Source organism: Anas platyrhynchos, chromosome 3 (assembly GCF_047663525.1).
Source record: "Anas platyrhynchos isolate ZD024472 breed Pekin duck chromosome 3, IASCAAS_PekinDuck_T2T, whole genome shotgun sequence".
In the NCBI taxonomy this organism is placed as follows: Eukaryota; Metazoa; Chordata; class Aves; order Anseriformes; family Anatidae; genus Anas; species Anas platyrhynchos.
The window spans coordinates 64,320,390-64,344,955 of record NC_092589.1 but is presented as its reverse complement, the minus strand read 5'-3'; the positions used below and the strand labels follow the sequence as shown (position 1 = coordinate 64,344,955).

General features: G+C 37.3%; 1 protein-coding gene across 1 annotated transcript in view; it reads right to left on the bottom strand.

Annotated features, from left to right (window-relative positions):
• Window positions 1-4,635: 4,635 nt before the first annotated feature.
• The window catches only part of LOC101791143 (vesicular inhibitory amino acid transporter), a 31,390-nt gene continuing 11,459 nt past the window's right edge, over window positions 4,636-24,566 (bottom strand). Inside the window, exon 3 of the mRNA XM_038176100.2 lies at window positions 4,636-11,147. Within this exon, the coding sequence (XP_038032028.1) occupies window positions 9,996-11,147 (1,152 nt within the window). The 3' untranslated portion in view covers window positions 4,636-9,995. The remainder of the gene's footprint in view (window positions 11,148-24,566) is intronic.

Genomic DNA, 24,566 nt, shown 5'->3' with positions numbered 1-24,566 from the left:
AATTCCATGGTGATGTTAGTTTGATTCATTTCATCACAACTGGCTTTTTAAGTTGCTTTTAAAAGATGGAAAATTCTATGAAATGTGCACAGTTATAGCAATGAGCTAATAGGGAACAGCCTGCTACAGCCTAAAGTATATGAGACCTCACTTGCCAATCTAACAGTCATTCCTTGTTGATATGATTGGATTATTTCATTGGATTATTTCCCAGATGGGCATTAATGTGTTTGTAGGGCACATTCAGTTAAAGGGTCAATGTTTATTAAAGCAGCAGATATTGCATTTGCTCTGAGCTTGTAATTAAACCAGCAGATTGCTCTCTGTTTTGCCTTTCACACAGTAGGCATATCATATAACAACTCTGGATAATCTTTCCACCTGCTTCTTACAAGAGCTTTAAACTAGAATATATTATAGGCTTCTTATATTAACTGAAATAATATTTGTCCATAAAGGTAAGGTTTTCAAAGAGTATGATTTACACTCTGGAAGCAAGGAATTTCCATATTCAAAGACCTCAAAGGCCTCTGCCTTGGTTTACAGATTTGTTGTACCTTCCTCCAGAGTTCCCTGCTCCTGCTATTGAAATTGTGGAGGGGGGGCTGATCTTCTGCAAAATAAATGTGATTTAGGTCTATAATTTCTGAATAGATTATACTGTACGTATCCATTCTTGCATAACAGCAAGATACTGATCATATTGTAATTCAGTCATATGTTTAATGTGTTCAATATTAGTAATATTTTTTGTCTTACAATTGTCTGTGCCTGAATTATCAATTGTATATATTATCAGGAAGATACAAAATTGTTTTTTCTTACCTATCTTGTCTCATCCAATTCCATTCTGTACTTTATTTTATATATTTTTCATATGTGATATTATATACTGTTTCAGTTCAATGGTGAATGAAATGATGTTTCTTATACATAATATATTATATATTATGTACCAGAAATTAATCATTGAAATGAAGCAATCTTTTTATCAGTAGTTTTAGTAACATCAAGCAGTAAAACACAGTAGTCCCAAGCTAAGTTCACATCTCCAAGACACTATTTCTGCCACAAAAAAAAATCAGTATCCCTTGGCTTTGCTTGCCTTATTCTACTCTAAGAAAGAAGTGTCAGAGAAACATCCCCAGATTCAGCCAAGAAGAAGTCTGCAGATCTGAAAAATGAAGGCAGAAAGACTTATGGGTGTTCAAAGCAAACTTTTAACCATATGGCATTAAGAGGCTTCATCTCCTTAAAGCCTCTTCCAATTGTACTGGCTTAGCACTATTCCAGAAGCTTACCAGTCCAATCACCCTAAAAGAATCCTAATCAGACCTTAAGCTGTAATGCTTCATTGACAGAAGAGCTGGGCTCTTGGGAAGATGTTCCATTTGTTTCAGCCAATGGTCTTGTCAAATCACCGTATTTCCAACTTGTGGAGATAAAATAGATGAAGTGCTATTGAAAATCAAGGTCAGTCTTTTGTGTTTCTCGGTGGGCAAACAAGTTAGGCCTACAAGTAATTCTTAGTAGCCTTGAATCATGTAAGATGGTTTGGATCTGCAATATGGGCTTGAATTAACAAAATATTGGGATGATGCTCTGCAGTAAGCACAGAAGTGTCCTTCAGAGCTGATCATAATGTCCATCCTAAGAGGACAGGCATTCTACAGGAATTCTTCAGGAATTCTGATCCAAGTCCTTCACTCGCTGAGGTCTGTGGCCTCAACTGTCAAAACTCCTGCAGATTGTCTGTTGTCTTGAGTGGTGTTGCTTCAGGACTCTGAAAATAGTACTGTTGTACTCTTGACTCCAGTGATGCACGAGACACTGGACTAGAGCTCCCTCTTTGGACATGTTATGGGAAGATTGATAATTAAACATTTATGATGATTATTATTTTATTTTATTTTATTTTATTTTATTTTAATTTTATTTTATTTTTGTGAGCAGAAAAAAGTATGATGTTTAAATGATTTTGATTAGAATTTTAGAAGTTTCATGGTTTCATCTGCTTGAAACATGTGAGACATAAGTGTGAAATATAAACTATCAAGATCAGGTTGAGTTTACCTGTAATAACTCAAGCAGCTATATTTTATTTGGTAGTAATTTGTTTTGATTTGCATGACTTCTGTTCCTAAAAGATGAGGGTTGAGCCCACAACAGCAAGGCATGTGATTAATATGGTTAGAAAAATGGTGGGAGCATTCACTTTTCTGTTATTTTTTTATTCAGCTGACCATCTGTGGTAACCAGTCTGTGAGTTTATTTGCTTGTTTGCAGTTTATCATGTAAAAGCAACACACTGCAGCAGCACCACTGAACTAGGAGGCTGCCCATTTATGTTTCCCTTGCACTGGCTGCTGCATTAGGTTAAGAGCAGCTTGTGGAGCCTTGGTAAATTTGTTTCTTTCCTGAAAGCTGTTGAAAATACAAAGGGGTGAGTTGCTTGTGATGTGCAAGTGAGAGAGAGAGGCTCAGCTGCTCTGTACTTTGTACTCAACAGTACAAAGTGGAGAATGAGGGGACATCCAAGAAAACCAGGGAGCAGACACCTCACTGGGACTTAACTGTGATGGAAAGCAGTCTTCTTCTAGGGAGCAAGTGGAGATAGTAGAACTTGTTGCAAACCAGAAAGTCTCTGATTTGCAGAACTGAGGGTAAGACTGAAGGAAGAGGTTGCTCCTATTATGACATCTGAGCCAGAGGAGAAATTTTCTTATAAATCTTCTGTTTCTGTTCTGCTTAAGTGTGTATGTTCATCTGAGTTTCTGTGCTCTAATAAGACAGCTTTTGGAAATCAGTGCTCAAGGTGTTCTGGGAACACACACAAAAAAGATTGACCTACCTTCAAAATTTGACCCAGTTCAGGTTCCCAACATACCACACTTAATAAAACTTTCTCCTGAAGTGTAATTAGCAAGTCTGAATGGACGAGATTAGTGTTGTCTAATAAAACTGATAACTTAATGCCTGCTCTGTGTTCCCATCTGATGCCTCAGCTGGCAAGACATTCCACTCTGTAGCCATTACTCCTTGGATTAATTACCAGCTGATTAAATCTCAGGAAAGCTCTTCTATCTTGTGGACTGGGTGCTAGCCATGCCCCCTGCAAGCAGGTGTGGGAGCAGATATTTTCTATTGATAGGGGGTTATGCCTTTGCAACTGTGTAGATCATCGTGAGTGGTAGCACCAGAGATGCAAGCCACAGATGGCAACAAGGGGATGCAGCTGTCTGCATAAGGCTTAGTATCCCTGAAGCAGCTGCGCTGGGAATTTGGTAGATGTAGCATGGCTTATGTGTGTTGAGTGCTCTCCTTTAATCCTTCTGCCTTCACCTTATCTTTGCTTATTACATTATTATAACAAAGGAGCATTGCTAAAGTACTAATAATTTGGTAACCTGTTGACGTGGCCCCTAGCCCTGTGGTCTCTGGGTTCCTGTCTTAAGGTAGGCTACACTTTGCATTCATCACTAATTATTCTCTTGTCCTTTTTGTTTGTTTGTTTTGTTTTGTTTTGCTTTGCTTTCCAATTTGAGTAGGAACAATTTTATGTTCATATTTAACTATGGGCATCTGGCTCCTTGTGTAGGAAGTATAAATAGCGTTTTAAACAGTAATCCATGACACAAGTTTTAACTGTTAAAGTCAGTCCCTTTTGAATCTATCACTGAAGTCAGAAGACAAATATAAAAGATAAGCTTAATAAAATACTTACATTTGATCTATTATTTAAATTCTGTTCAGTTTTGCACAAAGAGAAATTAGGGTTGTCCTTACACTTTTCACTCTCTCTTCCACAGCACTCTTTGTGTTCCTTTTATCTTCATTTGCTTTTTCTTTCTCTAGTCACTTCTAAATTGTTCCTCATGATCCTTGTCCCTTACTCCTTCCCATCCCATTAATTTATTTGATTAGCTATTAATAAATTCTTTTTATCTTGTTATTCTGTGTGCCATCATTAGTGCATCAGTGCTAGCTCCAGAAGTGTACTGTATGACTTCTCTTGATCTTAGAGCAAATCTTTTTCCCTTAGGCATCCATGCAAAATTTGGATTAGTACTCAAGTTACATCCAAGGTTGCCTGATCTCCTGATCATGTATTACATACTCTCTGGAGGGAACCGGCTCTTGCTCCAGTTCTCTGGAGCAAGATTCTGAGGGAACAGATAGGCTAATTAGGTGCCCATTACCATTTGAAGAAGCTCACAGGGGTACTTACATCTTGTGGCACCTGAGGAGCAACAGAAGTAAAGCACAGTGTCACTTTTTCCCAGCTCCAGCCTGGCTGGAGTTTGCTAGCAGGTACCTAAGCAGATGTAAACCATTCCCAAACTGGAAATACTGCATAGATACTAGCTTTGGTTCTGGCCTAAAGTGCAAAAGACCCTCTGTGGTGTTCTTTGGAAGAGGACTTTTCCCAATTTAAGATCTTCTTGCTTTGTCCTTGAGGCTACAAGGCAGCAACATTTTATGGCTAGTGTGTAACTCTGCCTCAATACTATAGGAGAGGCCAGGAAGTGGAATAAATAAGGATGCAGAGAAATAGAATTTGCTTATAATATTATTTATTCAGCATTTTTCTAATTCATTTAGAAAATGGAAAACATTAAATATCACAGCAATAGTTCCAGATAAAATATTTTTATTTTAAATGTTTTGAATTCAACAGAGATATCAGGAAGTAAAAGAATGAAAATTGTTCACACAGAATATATCAACTTGCATCAGGCAGAGAAGCTTGAACTACTGCTTGTGTGAAATTACTGGAATGTTTACAGGCAATGTTATTCTTATATCAGACAGTTTTCCCTCCTTTTCCTTCCTCTTTTTTCCTTCAGAGTTTTTTCCTTTTTATGATTTTTCTTTCCCTTGTTGCTTGCTCATAATTTCTTAAATTTTGTCTCCTCACTTTTTGCTAGTTCCCCGTTTTCCTGTTCCAGTACCCCAGGTCCCTTTTCCCTTCCTCTGCCCTTCTGCCTTTTTGTTGCATTTGCTCGATTTTTAATTTCTCTCCTATGTGCCTTCATCCTTTCTCATCATTTGCTTCTTCCCTATAATTACATATCTGTTTAATTTCCTCTAATCTCTTTATATTTCTATCTTAAAAAAAAAAAAAAAAAAAGTGATGACTGTGAGGATGACAATGATGTGGTATAGAGAAGAGTATTAAGAGTGCTGGCTGCCTAAATTCTGTTGGTGCTCCATTTTGTGTCCTTCCACATTCTGAGTATTGGTCTTGCAACTGTAAAATGGAGATTTTGGTATTTTCCTCCTTCAAAGAGGCAGGAAATATATTTGTGTGAATACAAATATATTAGAAGTTTGAGAGGTTATCGCATAAAGAAAAACAATGGCACCACGTAAGGATAAAAAATAGTTAACTGCAAAGTGGCAACAGCTTGACAAATATTTAAGCAGTGGATGAAAATGCTTAAGTGCTTTCTAAACTGTGTATTCTCAAATTCATTACCAACTACTAGACAACACAATAATTTTTCCAAGAATTTATTTCCCATGTGAACACTAGGGACAAGTAAATCTGAACATACTAGCAAAATAGTTTTCGAGATACATCTCCTTTCCTACTCAATTCTGGAAGATAAACATTTTCTAAGACCAATCTATCTTCCAGGTTATTACTAATAATGCAGAAGAACTGAACAAATGTTTAGCTGTAAAAATCAGCTATCAGTTTTTAAAAATTTGTAGATCTGAAAAGAAATACTGAAAATTGAAACTTGATATAATGAAATAGACAGGATACCAGATTTGTTTCAGTTTTGTACAACCATATTTTTAGAGTAGCCAGTTAATGTAAGAAATAGTGTATTTCTTACACACAGTTCAGAATTCACTTTCCAATAAAAATGAAGTGAATAATCAAAGATGAAGAGTTAATGAAGTAGTGTTAGCCTCAAGAATTTCTTTCAATGGCTTTTTTGATGTATCTCTAACATATCAGTAGCATCAAGAGGAAAAACATTTATCTCACTACTGGAAAAAGATAAAAGATGTGATAATGTGGAAAATAACCTCCAGTTATAAAGTAAGTGACAGTCAAGCTTTGGTGTAAAAGTGAATTAAACATTGGTAATGGACTATAAACATTATAGACTTGGTCCACTGAAGACAATGATTATAGTTCCACTGAGACAGTTGGAGACAGGTTTTCACCCTAACTTTAGATTTAAACTTTTGCAAGTTTTCTTAAATAAACACTTGAAGCTCCTCAGCTTACCTGCAGGAGATATGTTAGTTGATCCTACAATTTAATTTTAGAGTTATCTGATTGACTTGAATCTGCATAACTACTTCCAGAACTACAAATCTGGAGTCTGGTGGTGTTGTCACTGCAATCCCTATAAAATGGGAGAAGCGTTTTGAACAACGCTTGTGATATTCTTGCTGAATGAAAACACGATCCTTTACTTATACCTTTGCTGGCACAATAAATGAGGCAAGACTGTTTGTAAATGCTTTATTTCAGTATATAATTTGTTCCTTAGCATGTTTTTCTCACGTTTACTACTGCTTTTTTTTTTTTTTTTTTTTTTTTTTTCCCTTTTGGAATAACCTTTGATAAAACACAATAAAATATTACAATGAATAATCTAGGAGAGACCAAATAATAGATTAATAATGTTTAGTCAGTCTTTTACTTTTCTAGCTTCAGTGGTTCTAATGATTGGTAGTACAAATTTAGTGACAAAAACACCCAATAGTCATTATACAGATAAATGCAGTGCCTTCTGGTTTGTAATTCCTAGTAATTCCGTCTTTCCTAGATTCTCTAGACATTTATATAGATGGAACTTAATGTCTACTATGGACAGTTGAAAATTTAAGCTAAAGCTGGGAAGGGACTCTTTGTCAGGGAGTGTAATGATAGGACAAGGTGTAATGGCTTTAAACTAAAAGAGGGTAGATTTAGATGAGATACAAGGAAGAAATTCTTTAGTATAAGAATGGCGAGGCACTGGCACAGGTTGCCCTGAGAAGCTGTGGATTCCCACATCCCAGGAGGTGTTCAAGGCCAGGCTGGATGGGGCTTTGGGAAACCTTGTTCTAGTGGAGGTGCCCCTACCCATAGTAGAGGGGTTGGAACTGAATGGTCTTTAAGTCCCTTCCAACCCCAAATATTCTGTGATTCTATGACTTCTTGAAATATTTTATGTACATTTTGATAGAATTTTGCCTTTGGAAAGAATTCAGAAATAAGTTTATAAATAAAATTATGCATTTGTGTGTTTTAGGAAATGAATTTTCAATGAGTCAGCCTTATATGATGTGTATTTACTTTTGTCTTTAACATGTGCTGAGTATATTCAGGCTTCAGCTGTATGTGTATCTTTGCCTTTCTGAGTTTGAAGGTTCATTTAATCTTGTTGACCCCTGAAGACAGTTTCTCCTGAAGATGTCTGGCCACGGCTTTAATGGGAAGCTCATACAGCTTTTGTGTCCTACAACAATGACACACTTCAAAATTGCTGAGTGCTGGTCACAAAAAAGGAATCTTGAACTACACTTCCTCTCTTATTCTAGTGGTGTGTGCTAAGTGACTTCTCAAGGCCTTCCACTCGGATGACATTCCTTTCAATTTTGTGCATTTACAGTTATATTTACTTGATAAAGCACCATAAAATATTACAATGAATAATTCAGGAGTGGTCAAATAATAGATTAATAATAGTCCCTGCAGCTCCTTAATGTTAAGTGATTAAATGATTAAATAAGGGCGATAAGTACTCATCTTACAAAACATGAATCATCGAATCATCTCCCTTGGTAGGAAAAAATGTACATAAGTGACACATGTTTGTGGGGGAAATGACCATCTTTGGCTTAAAAGGAATAGGCATTGGCTTCCTGAAAAGGCTAAGAGAAAAAAAATCCACCTAAAGACAGCTTTAAATCACATTGATAAGCCACGGAATTCCTAAAATTGCCATATAAAAAGCTACTTATCCCATTTCCAAGCCTTCCTGGGTAGCAATTTCAAGAATTTCTAAAGAGTCAGAGTAAAAAAGCCATTAAATAAGAATAGGAGATGAGAGGGGAAAAAAAAATAAAAATAAAGGTGAATAATTTGTGGAGAGTTGTTAAGTAAACTAGCTGAAAGAATTTTTATAGAGCTCTTTGGACTATCACTCTTTGTCCTCAGAGATTTACCTAGAATAACTACAACAAAGACTATTCCTGTATATTTGTTTATCTGTGAAACTTCTCCATACAATAAGTAATGACATCCTTTCATTGACATCATCCAAGTAATAATATCATTCTGACCGTGTCATAGGGGTAATAACAGGCTTTCAGCTACTTCACTGAGTCTTTGTCATTCTACACAAAAATAAAAAGACTTCTTAAAAAATGGATACTTTCTATTCATTCCAGTACAAATCTCAGTATCAATGAATTAAACTGTTGTGGATTTAAGATAAGTGCAGAATTTGACCCATTGTAACAAAGAAATAAAGCAAGTTCTAAAAAACTAGTTAATTCATCAGTTTTCTTAATATATTTGTAATTATATAATACATTAATTCTAATAATGATTTCATCACTATTCCATGCATGACAAGTGTACATTAAGAGACAAAGAAAGGAAGAGGGTGACATACAAAGCTTATTAGGACTCTCTTAAATTTAATTGCATGTTATTTATCATTCAGCACATAAGCCTTGAGAGGTCACTGTTGCTCATGCAGGACAGAAACATTCACGCTAAGATGCTACATAGAAAAATAGTTTACTTAAGCAGTTACTAGTGGGCTTTTTACTCTGTGATCCAGTCTCATATTGACTTGCAAAGGTTTTTTATATAACAGAGTAAAAGATTGTGTGAAATTGTTCGTAAAGAAAAAGCAGACTTTCTTTCTCAAACCATTACTTTAATTACCTAACATAACATAAGTTTAGTACAATAAGATGATATGTATTCATTAAAGTACTCTGATTAGATTGCTTCTTGTCATAATGTTTTATCCCTAAAGTGAAATACATTGTGATGCTGATCTTTTTATTAAGATGATATCTTTTAAAGCTAAAGATCCAGTAAGTTGTATAGAAAGTTAACTGAGTGTCTGTTTATTGAACTTGATTTACTTCATTGAGCTTTTAGTATCATCAGATAAAATAAAAAGATCAAAGAAATTTCCTGCCTAAGAGGGAAAGTGAACTGCATATTAACTTATTCCGGCTACCAATGAGACTTGTTGTAACCCAACCAATAGAATAACTGCATTGCGGGGGCATGAATCTTAGGAATTATACTTGTAGAAAAGCTGCAGTCATCAGCTACAGCTTCTTTTAGAACAAATTCCCTTTTCCATGACTGTGAGTTGTTAGAATGTCCCTTTTACTTTGACAATTCCCATCTGAACTCATGATAAAAACAGGCTTTCAAAGCTGTTATAAACTGAGTTCTCTTTTTGCCTACTTGCTTGAAAAACAAGTAGTAGAGCTTGTCTTACATCTAATATGGAATTCACTGATTTGTTCTGTTCACATGTTGGATTACATTCTGCCAATGCTGTGAAATTACATTTTATCAATTTGCAATGACAGTTCTCTCAAACTCTATCATATCCTTTAAGCTAGATTTCATAGTTTTGAGAAAGAGCAGGATCTAACCTTGTGAGACATTCTGGTGAGATTGGTATCCCTTGCAGTAACCTTTTTAGGATGTGCATGTCTTGTATTAACAAAAATACATAGTATTATTTTAATATTATTTTGATGTCGAACCATCTCAAACAACTTCCTTCCTCCCAACATTTTAAATGTGGGTCATTTTGTACATTTGGGCTATAAAGATTATTTTTCAGTTTGGTTAGAACCACATACTTTTACAAATTAATGCCTTGATCCTACAAACATTTAAGCATATGCTTAATTTTACTTATTGATAAAATCTGTTATATACTGACTAACAGGGTAAAAGTGTTTGTAAGATTAGGGCCTTATTTGGCCTTCTGAAAATCTTTTTACCCTTCTCCAAATACTTTAAGTAGCCCTCTTATTGAGCAAACTATGCCTGCAAGGCTGCAAAGGAAACCCAAAATAAAAACAGAGATATCTGCACATTTCTCAGAGAAGGATAGTTTTTTCCATTTAAGTTTTAAGTGGAAGAGAGAAGGAAGAAGAAAAGTCATAGCAGCACCTGTTATACTGCCTGTTAAACCCATCAGCAGGGCAAAATGTGGTATGAACATGGACATCAGCAGAGTTAACAGGAGAAATGAGCCTCTTAGACCCAGAGCAAACAGTGGAGAACTGTAATTGGAATAGTTGCCTCTAGAAATACAAGCATACACAATTTCTGTGGCTGCAAAAAAGGGCAAAGGGTAAGAAAGAAGAGCCTTGGTTAAAAGACACAAATTCACTAGGGTTTGAAGAAATGATGGCAGGTTGTCAGTAATAACTTCCTTTGTCTCCTCACCCCAGGTTAAGAACGCAGTCAGGGCAAAGGTTGTTTTCAAGACACAAGCAAAAAAATGAGTCCAATTCAGCATGCACCTAAATTCCCCTGGTTTTCTCATGTTACCTTCAAGTGTGGGAAGAAATATTTGTGAAGTGTAACTGAAAATGATCACCCCTATAGAAATCAAAAAGTCCTCAAACTCAATTGAGAGTTTGAATTTTGCCCAGGACCACTGATGTATTTGTGTGAGACAGTAAGTCATCACTACAAAGAGAATAATGAAATGAACCAAGGAGCAAAGCTGGCTGAGTTTGGAAACAATTTTGAGAGTCTTGATAAATACACAAGGCAGCAATGTAATAAATGCAATTACAGACCAAGTTTTCTCAGTCATTGGTACATATGGAAAACTGTGTAACAGCAAGTTCCCACTAACAACCAGATACAAAATACATGTCATGATCAGTTCCATTACTTGGGTCACATTGACAACTATACCACCTAAGTTTGGAGATAGCTTTCTACAGCACACATTTGCAATGTCTTCATATGTGTCCCTCACTCTTACGAGCTGCCCATCTTCATTTTCTTCATACAGGCAAGTGATTAGAATTTTGCCTGTATAACAGCATAACACTGCAGCCAAGACAATAAGAAACAGGCCACTGTATCCACTGTGGAGAATAGCATATGGCAATCCTAGGACGAAAATTCCCTGAAGAGGAAAAAGAGAAAGAAAAGATAACACAACATCCCTGAGGCAAAATGTTTACTAGAATCCACGCTCCCCAGCCTGCCCTCCATTGAGTTTTGCTTTCACTGAACTGCAAGGTGGAAGTACTGCTACATTCAGCTAAGTAAGCAACCATCATGGGAAATGTGTTCCTTTATGATAAATTAAATTATTAGCAAAAATAACTGTTCTTATTGACACACATGCAATGATAAGCTAGGAAAAAGAGTGGGTGAATGACAGAGTCACGTCCTTAGTTAATAAGTAATGCTGATGTGATTAGAAGCACATTTTAGAAGGTTCAGGGGCATTTACTCAGTCAACATGCATATAATGAAATAGGTTCAATAACAGTAAAATTAAGCAGCTATACCATCATCATCTCCACAACTTTTATTTAAAATAAAAATAACACTGTAGATAGATCCAGTAAGGACAATTCTCTTCAGTGTAAAAATTGTTAACACACCTCTGGAAAAAAAAAAAGTGCATTAGAGTGACATCAGAGTTTGCTTGTGTTTCCTTTGTGGCTTCTGTATGCCTCATGCAGCCCATGCTCTAGTTAAGTCCACTACTAAAGCAATTCTCAAAGCCGAGATTTTAGAACATGCAAACTTATTTAGCTGTTTAAAATGGGTGAAACATGTAGACATACGTTTCTGAAAGGAACAGAATTATATTTTTTTTAATCTAGTAAAAATGTGGCACTTTACTTTCAGAGAACAGTGTGTGTATTTCTTTGTCTTTTTTATCTATATTTTGTTTCTTCTTTCTGTGTATTTAAGGACAAATTGCACTTTTATGTGGTTTAATTTCTAACAGCACAGACCCAACAAAACCCTTGAACTATAGCTATTCATAAAAAGATCTAGTTTACGAAAGAAGCTTTTGTGGCATTTCTCTTTTTTTTCAAAGCTGAAGCTAAGCACATTAGTCATAGTGGTTAGGAATTTTTTTTTGTTCTTGATGACTGAAGAAAGGTAGGAAGGAAACAAAGTACAGTTAACTAGTTCTACAGAAATTTTTACTTCAGTGTTTCTTACAGCAATGATGATACGATGAAATAAGAGCATTCATTCTCATTCATGACCACCACTTTAGCCTGATAGGACTTGATTTGGACCAACCCCATCTTAATTTTATTTCTGAGCAAATCTGAGCAACTCCATTCTGCCCTGCTAAACCTGTGAACCCCCACAGAAAGAGGCCTCCATTGTACATCCTGTAAGCCATCAAGATGGCCGCTTGGTGGCTCACAAACCAGTCGGATCTTGGCATGCTAAATTTCATTTCAGCATTACCCAGTGGAATTCATTGCTACCCTCTGTTTTAAATGAAATCCTTGCTACCATGTACTAACCACCAGTGGCTTTCTGAATGTCACTTGTTACTGGGTTACTGTTCTAAACTGCCAGTCATGGCTCTTTTCATAGTGAATTGGAATCCCTCCAAAGGAGGGTGACATGCATCAATCTCATTGATGGGACAAATCCTGTCCTTTGGACATATACCTCTAGGAAGAGGAGGAGGTCTGTTGCGTACAGTTACACTGTGTGCCTGTGCTTACTGGCTCAGAGACTTGCATTTTGCTCCCCATGAAAAATGGTGGACTCTCATTCTCCTTGAGGGGAGCGACACATTTCTCCTCTCTCACTACTCAAGTGAATAGTGTCACTAATTGCTTTCAGAAGTCAAGGCAGAAAAGGTGAGTTTAACTGTCTAAACCTTGATTTCTGACTTTTTCAGCCACAATCTTTGACATGAGACCACGTGGAGACAAGTGTTTCAGGCATGTTTCTGTCTTTGGTATTTTCTGTCAACTGACTCAGACTCTGTAGCCAGCATGTTACTGCCTGTGAAGGCACCTAGGAGCCCAGCTTTTATCTGATATGTCAGAAGGTGGGTGCCTGCCTCAGCTTCACAAAGTTTATACTTTGCACTCCCCTTCTACATGGTACAAGCATTCGCAGGCCCGTTCCTATACAGAAGACTCTAAAGAGGGACAATTTTTCAAACACTGAATAATCATCAAAGTGTATGACGTATTCTCCTTTTCTTCCAGCTATGAGATAACACTACTTTTCAGCCCTACTGTGAGCCTGTATCATCAACCAGAGAGGAAAAATTGAATCAGAGAATTACTTTTTCTATTAAGTCCTTAAGTGTCCATCATATGAACCAGAGGCATTGCCAATCTCACCAGGCTTCACTCTAGATACATCTAATAATCTTCAGCATTCACCTGAATTAGATCTAGAAGTATCATATTAAAAGCACATCAGTACATCTCGATTAAAAGGTCTACGCCTTTGTGCACTGTAATACAGGTACTTCAGTTATTACTGATATAACAATACAGTTATTGACTAGATATCTTTTTTTTGGTCTTTTTTAAGACTTCATATATATCAGTGTCTTTTGTATAAGTCACAGGTGCCATCTTTTGTATATGAACTTCGCTGAAGTATTCAAAAGTTTACCATCTAATAATCTACTCTGCCATCTAATAATCTACTTTCTTAAAAAGACTAGATATCTGCCTGTATCTGGACTGCAGGTAGCACATGTGTAACAGTAACTTTTGATACCATGCCATTTTTAATCATGGCTTTCACTGACTGGCAAGTTAGATCGTTGCCTAAAGTACAGAATGTGTTTCCTTTCCTATGAAAACTATCCGTGGAGAAGAAATTTACATAACAGATTGAGTTTACAAGAATCATAAATAAACCAAGTCTGTGAAAAAGTCAGGAAGATAAAAGCCACAGTCATCTTCCATATTAACATAAGAACAATGATGTTTTCTCAGTTTCTTGCAACTTGTAGCAAGCTTATCTCATTTGTTCCACACTCACAGCATCATTATTTTGCCCCTTCACCTGCATTTGGGAGTTCAAAGAGTATCTGCTGACCTGAAGGGTGACTGTATAATTAAAATGCAGGTAAGTGTCAGCACAGGCCTTACCCACACAAAGGCTTTTCCCCTGCTGAATTTAGTCCATTAACGTTTATATGACTAGCCTCAAACTAAACCAAAGCATAAGTCTTTTAGAGACGTTATCACATTTGACGATATTTACAGTCCTCCCCACAGGTGTCTGCTTTTCCTAGTTTAATTGTTAGTTTAATCAGAATATAATATAATTCTAACCTCTTAACATCGCTTTGTTGTTTGTTTATATTAATTTTTCATTTGGTACCTAACACACACCACAGGATGAAAAAGATTTTTTTATTTTTTTTCAACTTTTGAATTCAGACCTTATTAAACAAATCCAGTCTTAAACAAATCCAGTCATTCTTCTTAAAATTACATAACAGTAATTGCCAATTTCAAGTAACATACAATGAACTTAGAATTTCTACACTGAACGTTTCTACAGAAACTAAATTTTCCTTCCAGGAAAATCATGTCTTCAACATGAAATTCACAGAATCAATTGCTGATGAGATCTGTATAAGGGACTTACTATTTCTGTGTCCTTCAACTTTCAGTTAATAAAGGAAAGCAAACATTGTGGACATAACTGGTTTTGCTGTTTTTTTGGATGCAGAGCCTGGTTAGTAGAGAGAAATGTGAGAACTCTGAACATGCCAGTATACTAAGTATGTATGAGGTGAAATGACACATTGCTTACCATGTCTTGTCAGTAATATTTTTTCAATTAAAAAAAAAAAAAAGTTAAAAAAGGTTTAAAAAAAAAAAAAAAAAGTAACAACAACAACAACAAAAAGGTAAGGTTTATTGTATTAACACATTGTTATATTTCTGCAATATAGCCAGAAAATGTTAGTGGTGGCAATGAGAGCTGAAAGAACGAAAGACTTTTTTTTCAGACTTCCAAACCCATTTTGGATTTGATCTTCTATTCTTACTTTTCCAAAAGCAATACTTTCTGTTAGGACCATTTCCTGCATGTCAACAAGTGTAAATAGTTTCAAAGAAAAAGATAACCTTTAATGAGCACATATTTTGCTGTCACTGTAATAAAACAGCACAGGCACTGGGCTATGTTCTCTGATTTAAAGTTGTTTGGCAGCCTTCAAGTATTGCTTGAAGTGACTTATCTGTCGAAAATTCCTCCTCCATAGAGAAATTCTTTCATGGTGTAGTGTTGCTGAAGGTGGCTTTTCTGCACCTCTCACGAAGAGTGATTGTACAGAGAATGGGGACAGAGTGTGTCAGCATTTGACTGATTCTCTGCCACTGGAATTACAAAGGTAATTCCTAAGCCATCTGCCAGTCCTTGTTTGGTCCAGCCTGTTCCCAGCACTTGTTCATATTGACTCTTCCGATCCCATCTTCTTGTGTTCAAATTATGGCACAGAGAGCCTTAGCTGTGAGGCCTCAATTAAAAATGAGCAGCAAAGGGAACATTTTCTTAAATTGCCTCTCAGAGCTTAGTTTTAGTGTTTTGTATGGGAAGTGTACCTCGTTGAGTGGTTTTATTTTCAAAAATAAATTCTAGTACAAGAATAAATTCTAGTACAAAGCCAAATAGGTTAACTCTAAATATGCTCTTTTAAGATGATATGTTTATAAAATAGAATAGCTCAGAAAAAAAAGTTGTTCATATAGTTAGAGTGGAGTAGAGAGCACAAGCTTACCCAGAGGGGTGAACCTTCCTTAGCCCTTGTCTTCTAAGGCATTTATAAGACTTTGATATTATCACCCTAAACTGAACATGGAAGTGGAGTGGCTAGTGGTGTGCATTGCCAATTAGTGAACACGTGTGCCTGTATGGAGGTCCCCACCAAATATCCGGAGTAGACTTAGCCGTAGGTATCTCACTCTAGAAAGAAGAAAGGACTGGGGGATGAACTGATGATTAGCCTTTGAAGAAATGGCAAGGACAGGAGTGGAAAGGGCATGCAAGGAAAGGTCAGACGTGGCTAGAAGCTATTAGCCTTGTAAGAATATCCCCAAGAGGAAGCACCAGAAATTATTGATCCACCAACAATAAAAAAACAAGCATGTCAGGATTTCCAAATTACATCTGCACATTAAAACATTTCTGCATTTGTTGATAGGTTGATTGCAATATTTGAACTACATGGTAGTGTTTTCCCCACCACGAAGACTGGCTGCTCATTTAAAAAGCCCAGATATGGATTTGCATAGAATGCAAAAAGTGGGTCATTTACCATCCTGACCCTTCAACACTAGTTCATCTCAGGGCAAGCACCTCCCCAGAGAATAATACTTGTTTAGAAAAATGTATAAATGAACACAATTAAGAACCCTGAGAAAATATCAAAATTTCTTGATGTTCAATTTTAAGACATTTTTAATCTCAAGTGAAAGCTTCGTTTTAAAGGCTGTTCTGACCAGAAATATGACACTTAAAAAAAAATAAATAACTAAAAATAAAAAGGCAGATTGAAAGGTAATTAAAAAGTAATGAAGATTGAATTGTGGCCAGAGTTAAGACATGCCAAAAGACAATTGAATAAAATGGAATAAAAAGTGATGCTACAAAGAAAGAGAGAAAAAGATTTCACTTTAAAATTTAATCAGATGGAAAAAATAAATTAAGAAATGAAGACAAATTTAACTGAAAACAATTCAGTTAGTACAGCTCTGCTGTATGCAGAACACATGCTAATATGCCAGACTGCTGAATTAGCTCTGATTGCCTTTCTCACCATCTGCAGTTACTCCACTGGAACAGTTCATTTAAGCCTAACTATATTCTCAACTATGTATTTGATTCCCTGCATGAATTTGGCACAGAAACTACACAGGAAATCCTCCTTCGCATATCTTCTTGGAAGAGCAAGGAGATAAATTCAGGAAGCATTCATTTTCATCTAAAATAAATTATTTTCCAGAACTGATCCAAACCTATGTTGCTGTGGTCTTTATATGAACATAAAACTTTAATAACTCTAAATTCAAAAATAGCAAATCCCTTAATCTAATGTTATGATAATAGAGTTACTTGCTTGCAGATGTCCATGGTCTTTTTTCTCTCTGAGCCACCACTATGATCAATAGTGATTTTGTATTTAATTCCAGATCACCGTTGACTACATTGACTAATTCTGGACCACATACCAATTAGATTCTACTATACAACCTTCTAACCCTACCGGAAATTCATGAAGAACCAAGGTGCAGAACGGTTGAGGTTGGAAGGGACCCCTGGGGGTAACCTGTTCCAACCCTGTGCTCAAGCAGGGGCACCTACCACAGGTTTCCCAGCACCATGTTCAGGCAGCTTTTGAGTATCTCCAAGGTAGGAGACTCCACAGTCTCTCTGGGCAACATGTGCCAGACAATAAATCTACATTGACAGTTACTTTTTTTAGGATCTGTCACTTAGGCAGTTGTTAATCTATTTAAGATGTATTTTATAGCTGCACTAATTGTTAAATCAGAATGTTGTGTATTAATGTGTCAAAATTCCTTTTGAGAGTCTAAATATATTATTTATATTTCACTGCCTATGTTACAACAAAAATTATATGAAGTGTACTTAATAAAGACTGTAAAGACTTTTTCTTCAAACCCATAGTGATTGACACTAATTATATTCCTAGCTTTTTATTCTGTATCAATTAAAACCCGCATTAACAACTACATTATTTTGCTCAGAATTGTTAATAGGTTTAACTAGGTAAAATTTATCTGGCTTTTAAAGTAGTATTATGATTTCCATTGTCTTCTGAGAATTCCAAATATAATAACAATTACATATTATCAGACCAGATGAATCTTTAGCTAAGTCTCCCAAACACAAACTTCCTGGGCATTCTGCTTTCAAAATATTAATGAGATGACATTTTAACATCCATTTTAAATACTAACCATAGTTATCTAGTAGTTAGTTGTCCCTGTCTAAGCTGGTCATCAAAGCTTCCTCTATAAATCATACAAAAAAAAATAGGCACCTCAACTTATAACTCACCTATCTTAAGATAGATGGTTAGCAAAGATGAAATTAATTTCCTGCCAGAGATGCCTATTTCTCCTGCTGGGCAACAAATGGACTGTGGACAAATAGCTTAGAAACTCCGAGAGTTAACTTCTGAATGTCTCATGTGGAATAGCATGATGCCCATCCTGAAAATTTTCAAAATGGCCCACTATTATCCTGTGCTATGAGTACACCCTCCTGATTCCCTCCAAATAGAGACTAGGGCCAGTTGCATTTTTTTGAGAGTTCTGAACTCAGAACTCACAGAAATTAGGTTTTCCCTCTGCATATTTAGGAACATAGAAAAAAGAAAATCATATCTAGGATATAGAAATTTGGTGTAGCAGAATTTAGTGTGAGATCAGTGAGGAAGAGAAAGGTGATCTTATAATACCAAATTATAAGATTTGTTATATTACAAATTAGATATTATATAGATATTATAAGAAATGTTATATCACTGAGTCAATTGGCTCTGGGGCAGACACGTCCGCGAGATCATGGCAGGCAGGGCCTTTTTTCAACATCGAGGCCACTTGAGGCAGCCAATGCTACTGCCAGGGCCTAGCAGCACACACGAGGGAGGCTGACAAGGCGCAGGCGAAGCCAGCAGTGCCCCCGCCCTGGCTGTACAAGGTGGGCAAATAGGGCCGGACGCCTCAGTCAGGGCACCTCAGTCCAGGTGGGGAGTGGCAGTGCACACAGGCAGGGCAAGTGGGGAGGGTCCCTCACTGCTCTACACCAACGGTCTTTGTAACCTGCTTGTAACCACGCTACTTGTAACCTGCTCGTGAAGAGCCCGAGCATGGTATCCACCAGGCAGAAAACCATGGCCTCTGCCTCTCCTGCAGACTCTCCAGCCACAGCTACTGATGTGGCTACCCAGACAGAGGTCTCAGGGAAACACACCGCCATCCAGGTTTTGGGCTGCAGGGTGTGCCTGAGTCTTCTATCGGTGTCCGACAGCAGCAGCAGTAGGTGTGCCCAGACTGAAAAATTACTTAGCCTAGTGGTGGAGCTTTGAGAGGAGGTGAGCAGGCTGAGGAGCATCAGGGGGTCAGAGAAGGAAATTGGTGGAAGCATACTCTACCCTCCTTGAGACAGACTCATGAGCCTGACACAACACAAGTAACATAGGTTCCTCTATCCCACCAGGCAGCAGCTACACAGAAGACAAAAGTTCCTCCATCCTGCCAGGCTGTAGGAGGGGACATAGGCCAAGGGAGGGAATGGAAGCAGGTTTCTGCTTGGGGTGGTAGGCGAGCCCTCTCCCTGCCCACCTCACCTTCCCAACTATGTTTGCATAATAGGTATGAGGTTCTAGAACATGACAGTCAAAACAATGATGTAGATGAAAGCCCGTCCCAGTTGGAGGGGTTGGCTAAGGCAAGGCAACCTACCCCCATGCATTGCTACATCTTCTGTCAAGAAAGAAAGAAGGGTTAACGTCATGGGGGACTCCCTTCTGAAAGGGACAGAGGGCCCAATATGCCGTCCAGACCCAACCCACAGGGAAGTCTGTTGCCCCCCTGGGGCTCAGGTAAGAGACATTGCTAGGAAAGTCACTCACCTTGTACAGACCTCTGACTACTACCGTCTGCTGGTTTTTCAGGCTGGTAATGATGAAGTAACAAGGAGAAGTCCGAGAGTGATCAAAAGGTACTTTAGGGCTTTTAGGGCCAACCGCATCCTGGGGTGCATCAAACACGGCATTGCTGGTCGGTCGAGGGAAGTGATTGTCCCACTCTACCCTGCACTGGTGCGACCTCACCTTGAGTGCTGTGTGCAGTTCTGGGCACCACAGTACAAGAAGGACGTGAAACTGTTGGAGAGTTTCCAGAGGAGGACTGCTAAGATGGTGAAGGGCCTAGAGGGGAAGATGTATGAGGAGTGGCTGAGGTCACTTGGCCTGTTCAGCCTGGAAAAGAGGAGGCTGAAGGGAGACCTCATCGTGGTCTAGAGCTTCCTCACGAGGGGGAGTGGAGGGGCAGGCGCTGATCTATTCTCTTTAGTGACCAGTGATAGGACATGAAGGAATGGTGTCAAGCTCTAACAGGGGAGGTTCAGGCTGGATATCAGGAAGAGGTTCTTCACTGAGAGGGTTGTCATGCACTGGAACAGGCTTCCCAGAGACGTAGTCACGGCAGCAAGACTGTCAGAGTTTTAGAAATGGAGTGTGCACTTACATAGTCTAATATGGTTTATACCTACTGTCTTCTTGTTCATTCCCTTGACACTTACTTATAGGTCAGTTTTTCTCTCTCTTCATTTGGTTAAAATCACTTTGCACTTAAAGTTAAGATGCAGTATGCAGTTAACACATACCAACACAAGAACAAAGTTCTGCTCTTTCTTCTGGTGTTTTTACACAAACATACACAGTCACGTAAAGATTCACACTTCTATTAATACTTAATTCATACCACTACAAGTATTTATGTTTCAAATTTTTATACTAAACCTATCTTTTTTTTTTTTTCCTAAGTATTTCCTATATATTTTTTTTAATTCCTAAGGATTATTTTCTTATTGACCTGCTCCTTAGGGGATGCATTTTTTCCCCCCCTAGCACCTTTGGGTCACTGAATCTCTTTTCTATACTTCATAATTTATAATTTACAATGATTATTCTCACCTTTCTTTTCCCCCTTTTGTTATATATGTGTATATTTTAAATTTTAATTGATACATTCACTTCACAACTGAAGTAGGAGGGGTTTAAACGCATAGGCGTGCTAATTGTGAGATGTGACTTCTGGACATCTCATAAATTCTTGTTAAACAACTTTCAAATTACTTTCACATTTTACTGTCTGTATTTTTTCTTTCTAATCAATTATCTCTCATAATTTTCTCCAGGTTTTTAAAATTCACTCCTTTGAAGTACCGAGTATATATATATTATTGCCCTCTGTTTTCCTATAATGAATGTAATTAGATCCACTGATCTGTTCATCTATATTCAAGGTAATGAGGCTCAAAATAGAATTACCTTATGTTAGGTTCAATACCTTTTGTGTTAGATTATTATCATCTATCATTTTTAGAAACTTTAACGATGTTTTACTACAGACTACAAGCAACCTCCAGCACAGGCCTTTAAAACCGAAGACACTAAGAACAATACAATTTGTCTTTTTAGACAATAGCTGTAACACAGATAATCATCTCTCTAAAGTAGAGTGCCACCCTTGCTTCTTTTACCATTTTTTGGTAAGCATGTTTTATCTAATTATTTAAAAATTCCAGTCACATAAATGTATTTGCAATATCAATTATATTCTATTTCTCCTCACCAGTAAGAATTTCCAGTTTCTCTAGCTGTTTACCCAGACTCCTGGCATGGGTCTACAGTCACCAGGAAAATAATTCATCTGCTTTCCCTGTCACTTCGTCATTTGTTCATAGCTCGGCTGAGTTAGAATTCAAAAATGCTATGAGTTGTTCTGTGGAAAACTTCAAATATTGTCCATGGCTTGTATGACCTTAGCAGCTGATCCATCTCCTTTAATATCAGTGAAAAGTCGTCTTTTATCTTCAGGGATGGTTGAATTAGACCCTAGCAATCTTGTTTTTCCTGATTTTTCTTATTCTTTCTCTCTGCTGATGCCAGTCTGCTTTAGCTGCAGGGAGGAAAGTGACTAAGGTGTTTATTTTGTGATTAATGCCTGCAATCACCTTATACACTGAGAGAAACTTCAGAAGTGCTGGTCTGTCAATCCTTCAGGTCCCATAAACAGATGCTAAGACAGATAGACTGCTCAGGAGATGCTGTGATAAGATATGCAGGTAAGGAAGTTGCAATGTTTTTGTCTATTTGACTGACAGAAAAGCCACTGATTTTGTTCTCCTGTTAGTGGCCAGATTAGTCTTAAGAATCTCCTAAAGATTAGGAAAGGGAATAGAGGAAAATAAACGTCTCAACAAATAAAAGATTTGATGCTATTGAGTGTGACAGCTGATCCCATTGGCTTTGCTATTGCTTTAAATATTTGTTCTAAAACTGAAATAATATGCTTGATGCTTAATTCTGGTTTGATGGAAAATGTTACTTTGCATAAATTCATAGCTGTCTGCAAGAATGCACTGAATCACACAAAGTAAATCTCCCAAGCAAATTACCTTTTAAGAAAATATATTATTTCCCTTGGTCTCAAAGGAGAAAGCAGGCTTTGGTAAAAGAATGAGGGCTTTTATTATGTATTATCAAGAGGAGAGGAAAAAGATGAAAAAATTAAGGTAGTCAAAACTAAGGCAAACTACTTTGAAAGTTAGTAGTGGTGAGCAGTGTGGACTCACTGGCTGCTGACCTATTTCTCCCATCATAAGTCATCACTGACTCTCAGGTTTCCATCTGAAGGAATGCAGGTACTCCAAACATCCACTACAGCAACATGAGAGTGGAGCTCCTTGAATATGTGGTTGAAAGAGCTTGAGGGCAAGCAGAGAGGGGATTGTGGAAGACTGGAAGCAAAGCAAAGCAGTGGGGAGACGGATAGCTTTGAGTGTGCACTGACATAACGAGAAGAAGAGTTAGAGTGCATATAAAGTTCAAACTCAGGCTCTGAGAAAGCATTTGCCTTGTTAGTTTTTCTTGAATGCTGCCTGTATGGGATAAGCAACATTTCTTGTTACTTTTAAAAAGCAAGGATGCAGAGAACAAATCTTATGCACCTCTGAGAGGTAAAAAAGAAGGCAGTTTATGTCTTCTGAAAGGTGGCATAGGATTTACTGTGACTGCACGCAGAGTAAAAGGTGACTGTATCCTCCCCTGGCTAACATTATCCTGTTTTTTCTTCTGCACAGACCCAACCACCAATTTTAGGTGGACTTTTACACAAGCTATGATGACTCCCAGAGCTCAGCACATAAGGGGGAAATTTGTCACTGCCTGGAGAGAATGCAGTTAATAGTTGGGTGAAAAACGCAAATAGTGGTATACTATTATTTTTGGTGTCTGTGAAGCAGTAAACTGATATGGAGAACCATAGCATATTCTTTTTGAATACATGAGAAAAGATACTGCCTTACAACTGGGCTGCATGTAGACAACAAATCACTGATGCTTTTCCTCTCTTAACCTCAGTTAACTTCAGTGGCACCCTGAGGCTTCTGTCTTTAGGATAAAAAAAAAAACAGCAATGGATTTTACTGCTGAAGTTTCATCATGAGCAGATACAGATAAAGTTGATACCGCAAATGAATTCCTATAGTGGAGGTTCCTCTATCCTGTAATGGCTTGAAAGATCATATAATTCCTAAAATTCAACAAAGGTACATATTTTGATGAATTTTGAGTAGATTAAATAAAAAATCCTCTAATTTGTACAGCTTATAATAAAGAGAAAAACTAAAAATCAGAAATGTGACTGACTTTTCTGGCATCCTCTGAGTAATCGGTATAAAAGTTAATTTATTTTTGTTGTTTTCCCCTAACTAAATTTCTTTTCTTGTATTCAAATATTTAGACAAAATACCAATTTATTTGCAAGGTGAGATTCATGGATTTTAGGTGAAAACTCGGTGCCTGACTGAAGTTACTAATGTGACTGCTGTTTTTTACTGTCTTTACCAAAGGAAATGGTCGTTTCCTAACATCTATGAATCTGATTTACCTCACCCAACTTTTTCTGTCTAAAACAGACATTCAATGAATGAATACGCACAGTAACAGGAAAACAAAACAAAAAACAAACAAAAAAAACCCAACAACAAACAAACAAAAGAAACATACATGACAAATCTACCTTATTTTGTTGCATGTTTAATTAGAAATGGGATTCCTAACTTCACCTACATAAATACAGCAAAACAATACAACTAATCTGCTAGCTCTGGAGAGGATGGATAGAAATAAGCATCACCAAAGAGCTATTTATTCCAACAGTGTAGGATCCTTAAAACTTATTTTAGGATATTTGAAGCACCACCAGAGGTGTCTATCTTTCGACATCATCTATAGAGTAAGATGGGTTCCATTGTGAAGGCCGTGAGACTTTGAGGTGCCTGGAAAGAGCAAAAGAAGAACTGGATAGCTTGGGAATATGACTGCACCAGGGGAGCCAGGAACAGGGGGAAGAAGTTGTCTTTAGGCAACCTGAGGAATATTGCAATATAAGGTTGTGAACCACATGAGGTAGCAACAAGGGGTAAGAGAATATGATAGGCAAGAAGCTGTGCGGAAAAAAATGTCTGGATATGAGAAATACGTAGCTGTAGGCGTAAGACAGGAATCAGTAGAAGGCTAGAGGGAAAGTATGAATTATGCAGACAATTATCCATTCTGATTAGGAAAGAAAACTTTCAGGGGTGGAATGGCAGCTCCTCACAATTTAGGAAATAGCAAAGAGTCTCTGAAATCCAATCCAAGCAGCAGAGGGAAGCCTACGGTTTTGTGCAGGTATTTTATTTTTAACTTGAGATGACAACAATGAAAAGTACAAAAGGAAAAGCACTGAGAGCAGCTGGCTTCCCAGCAAAA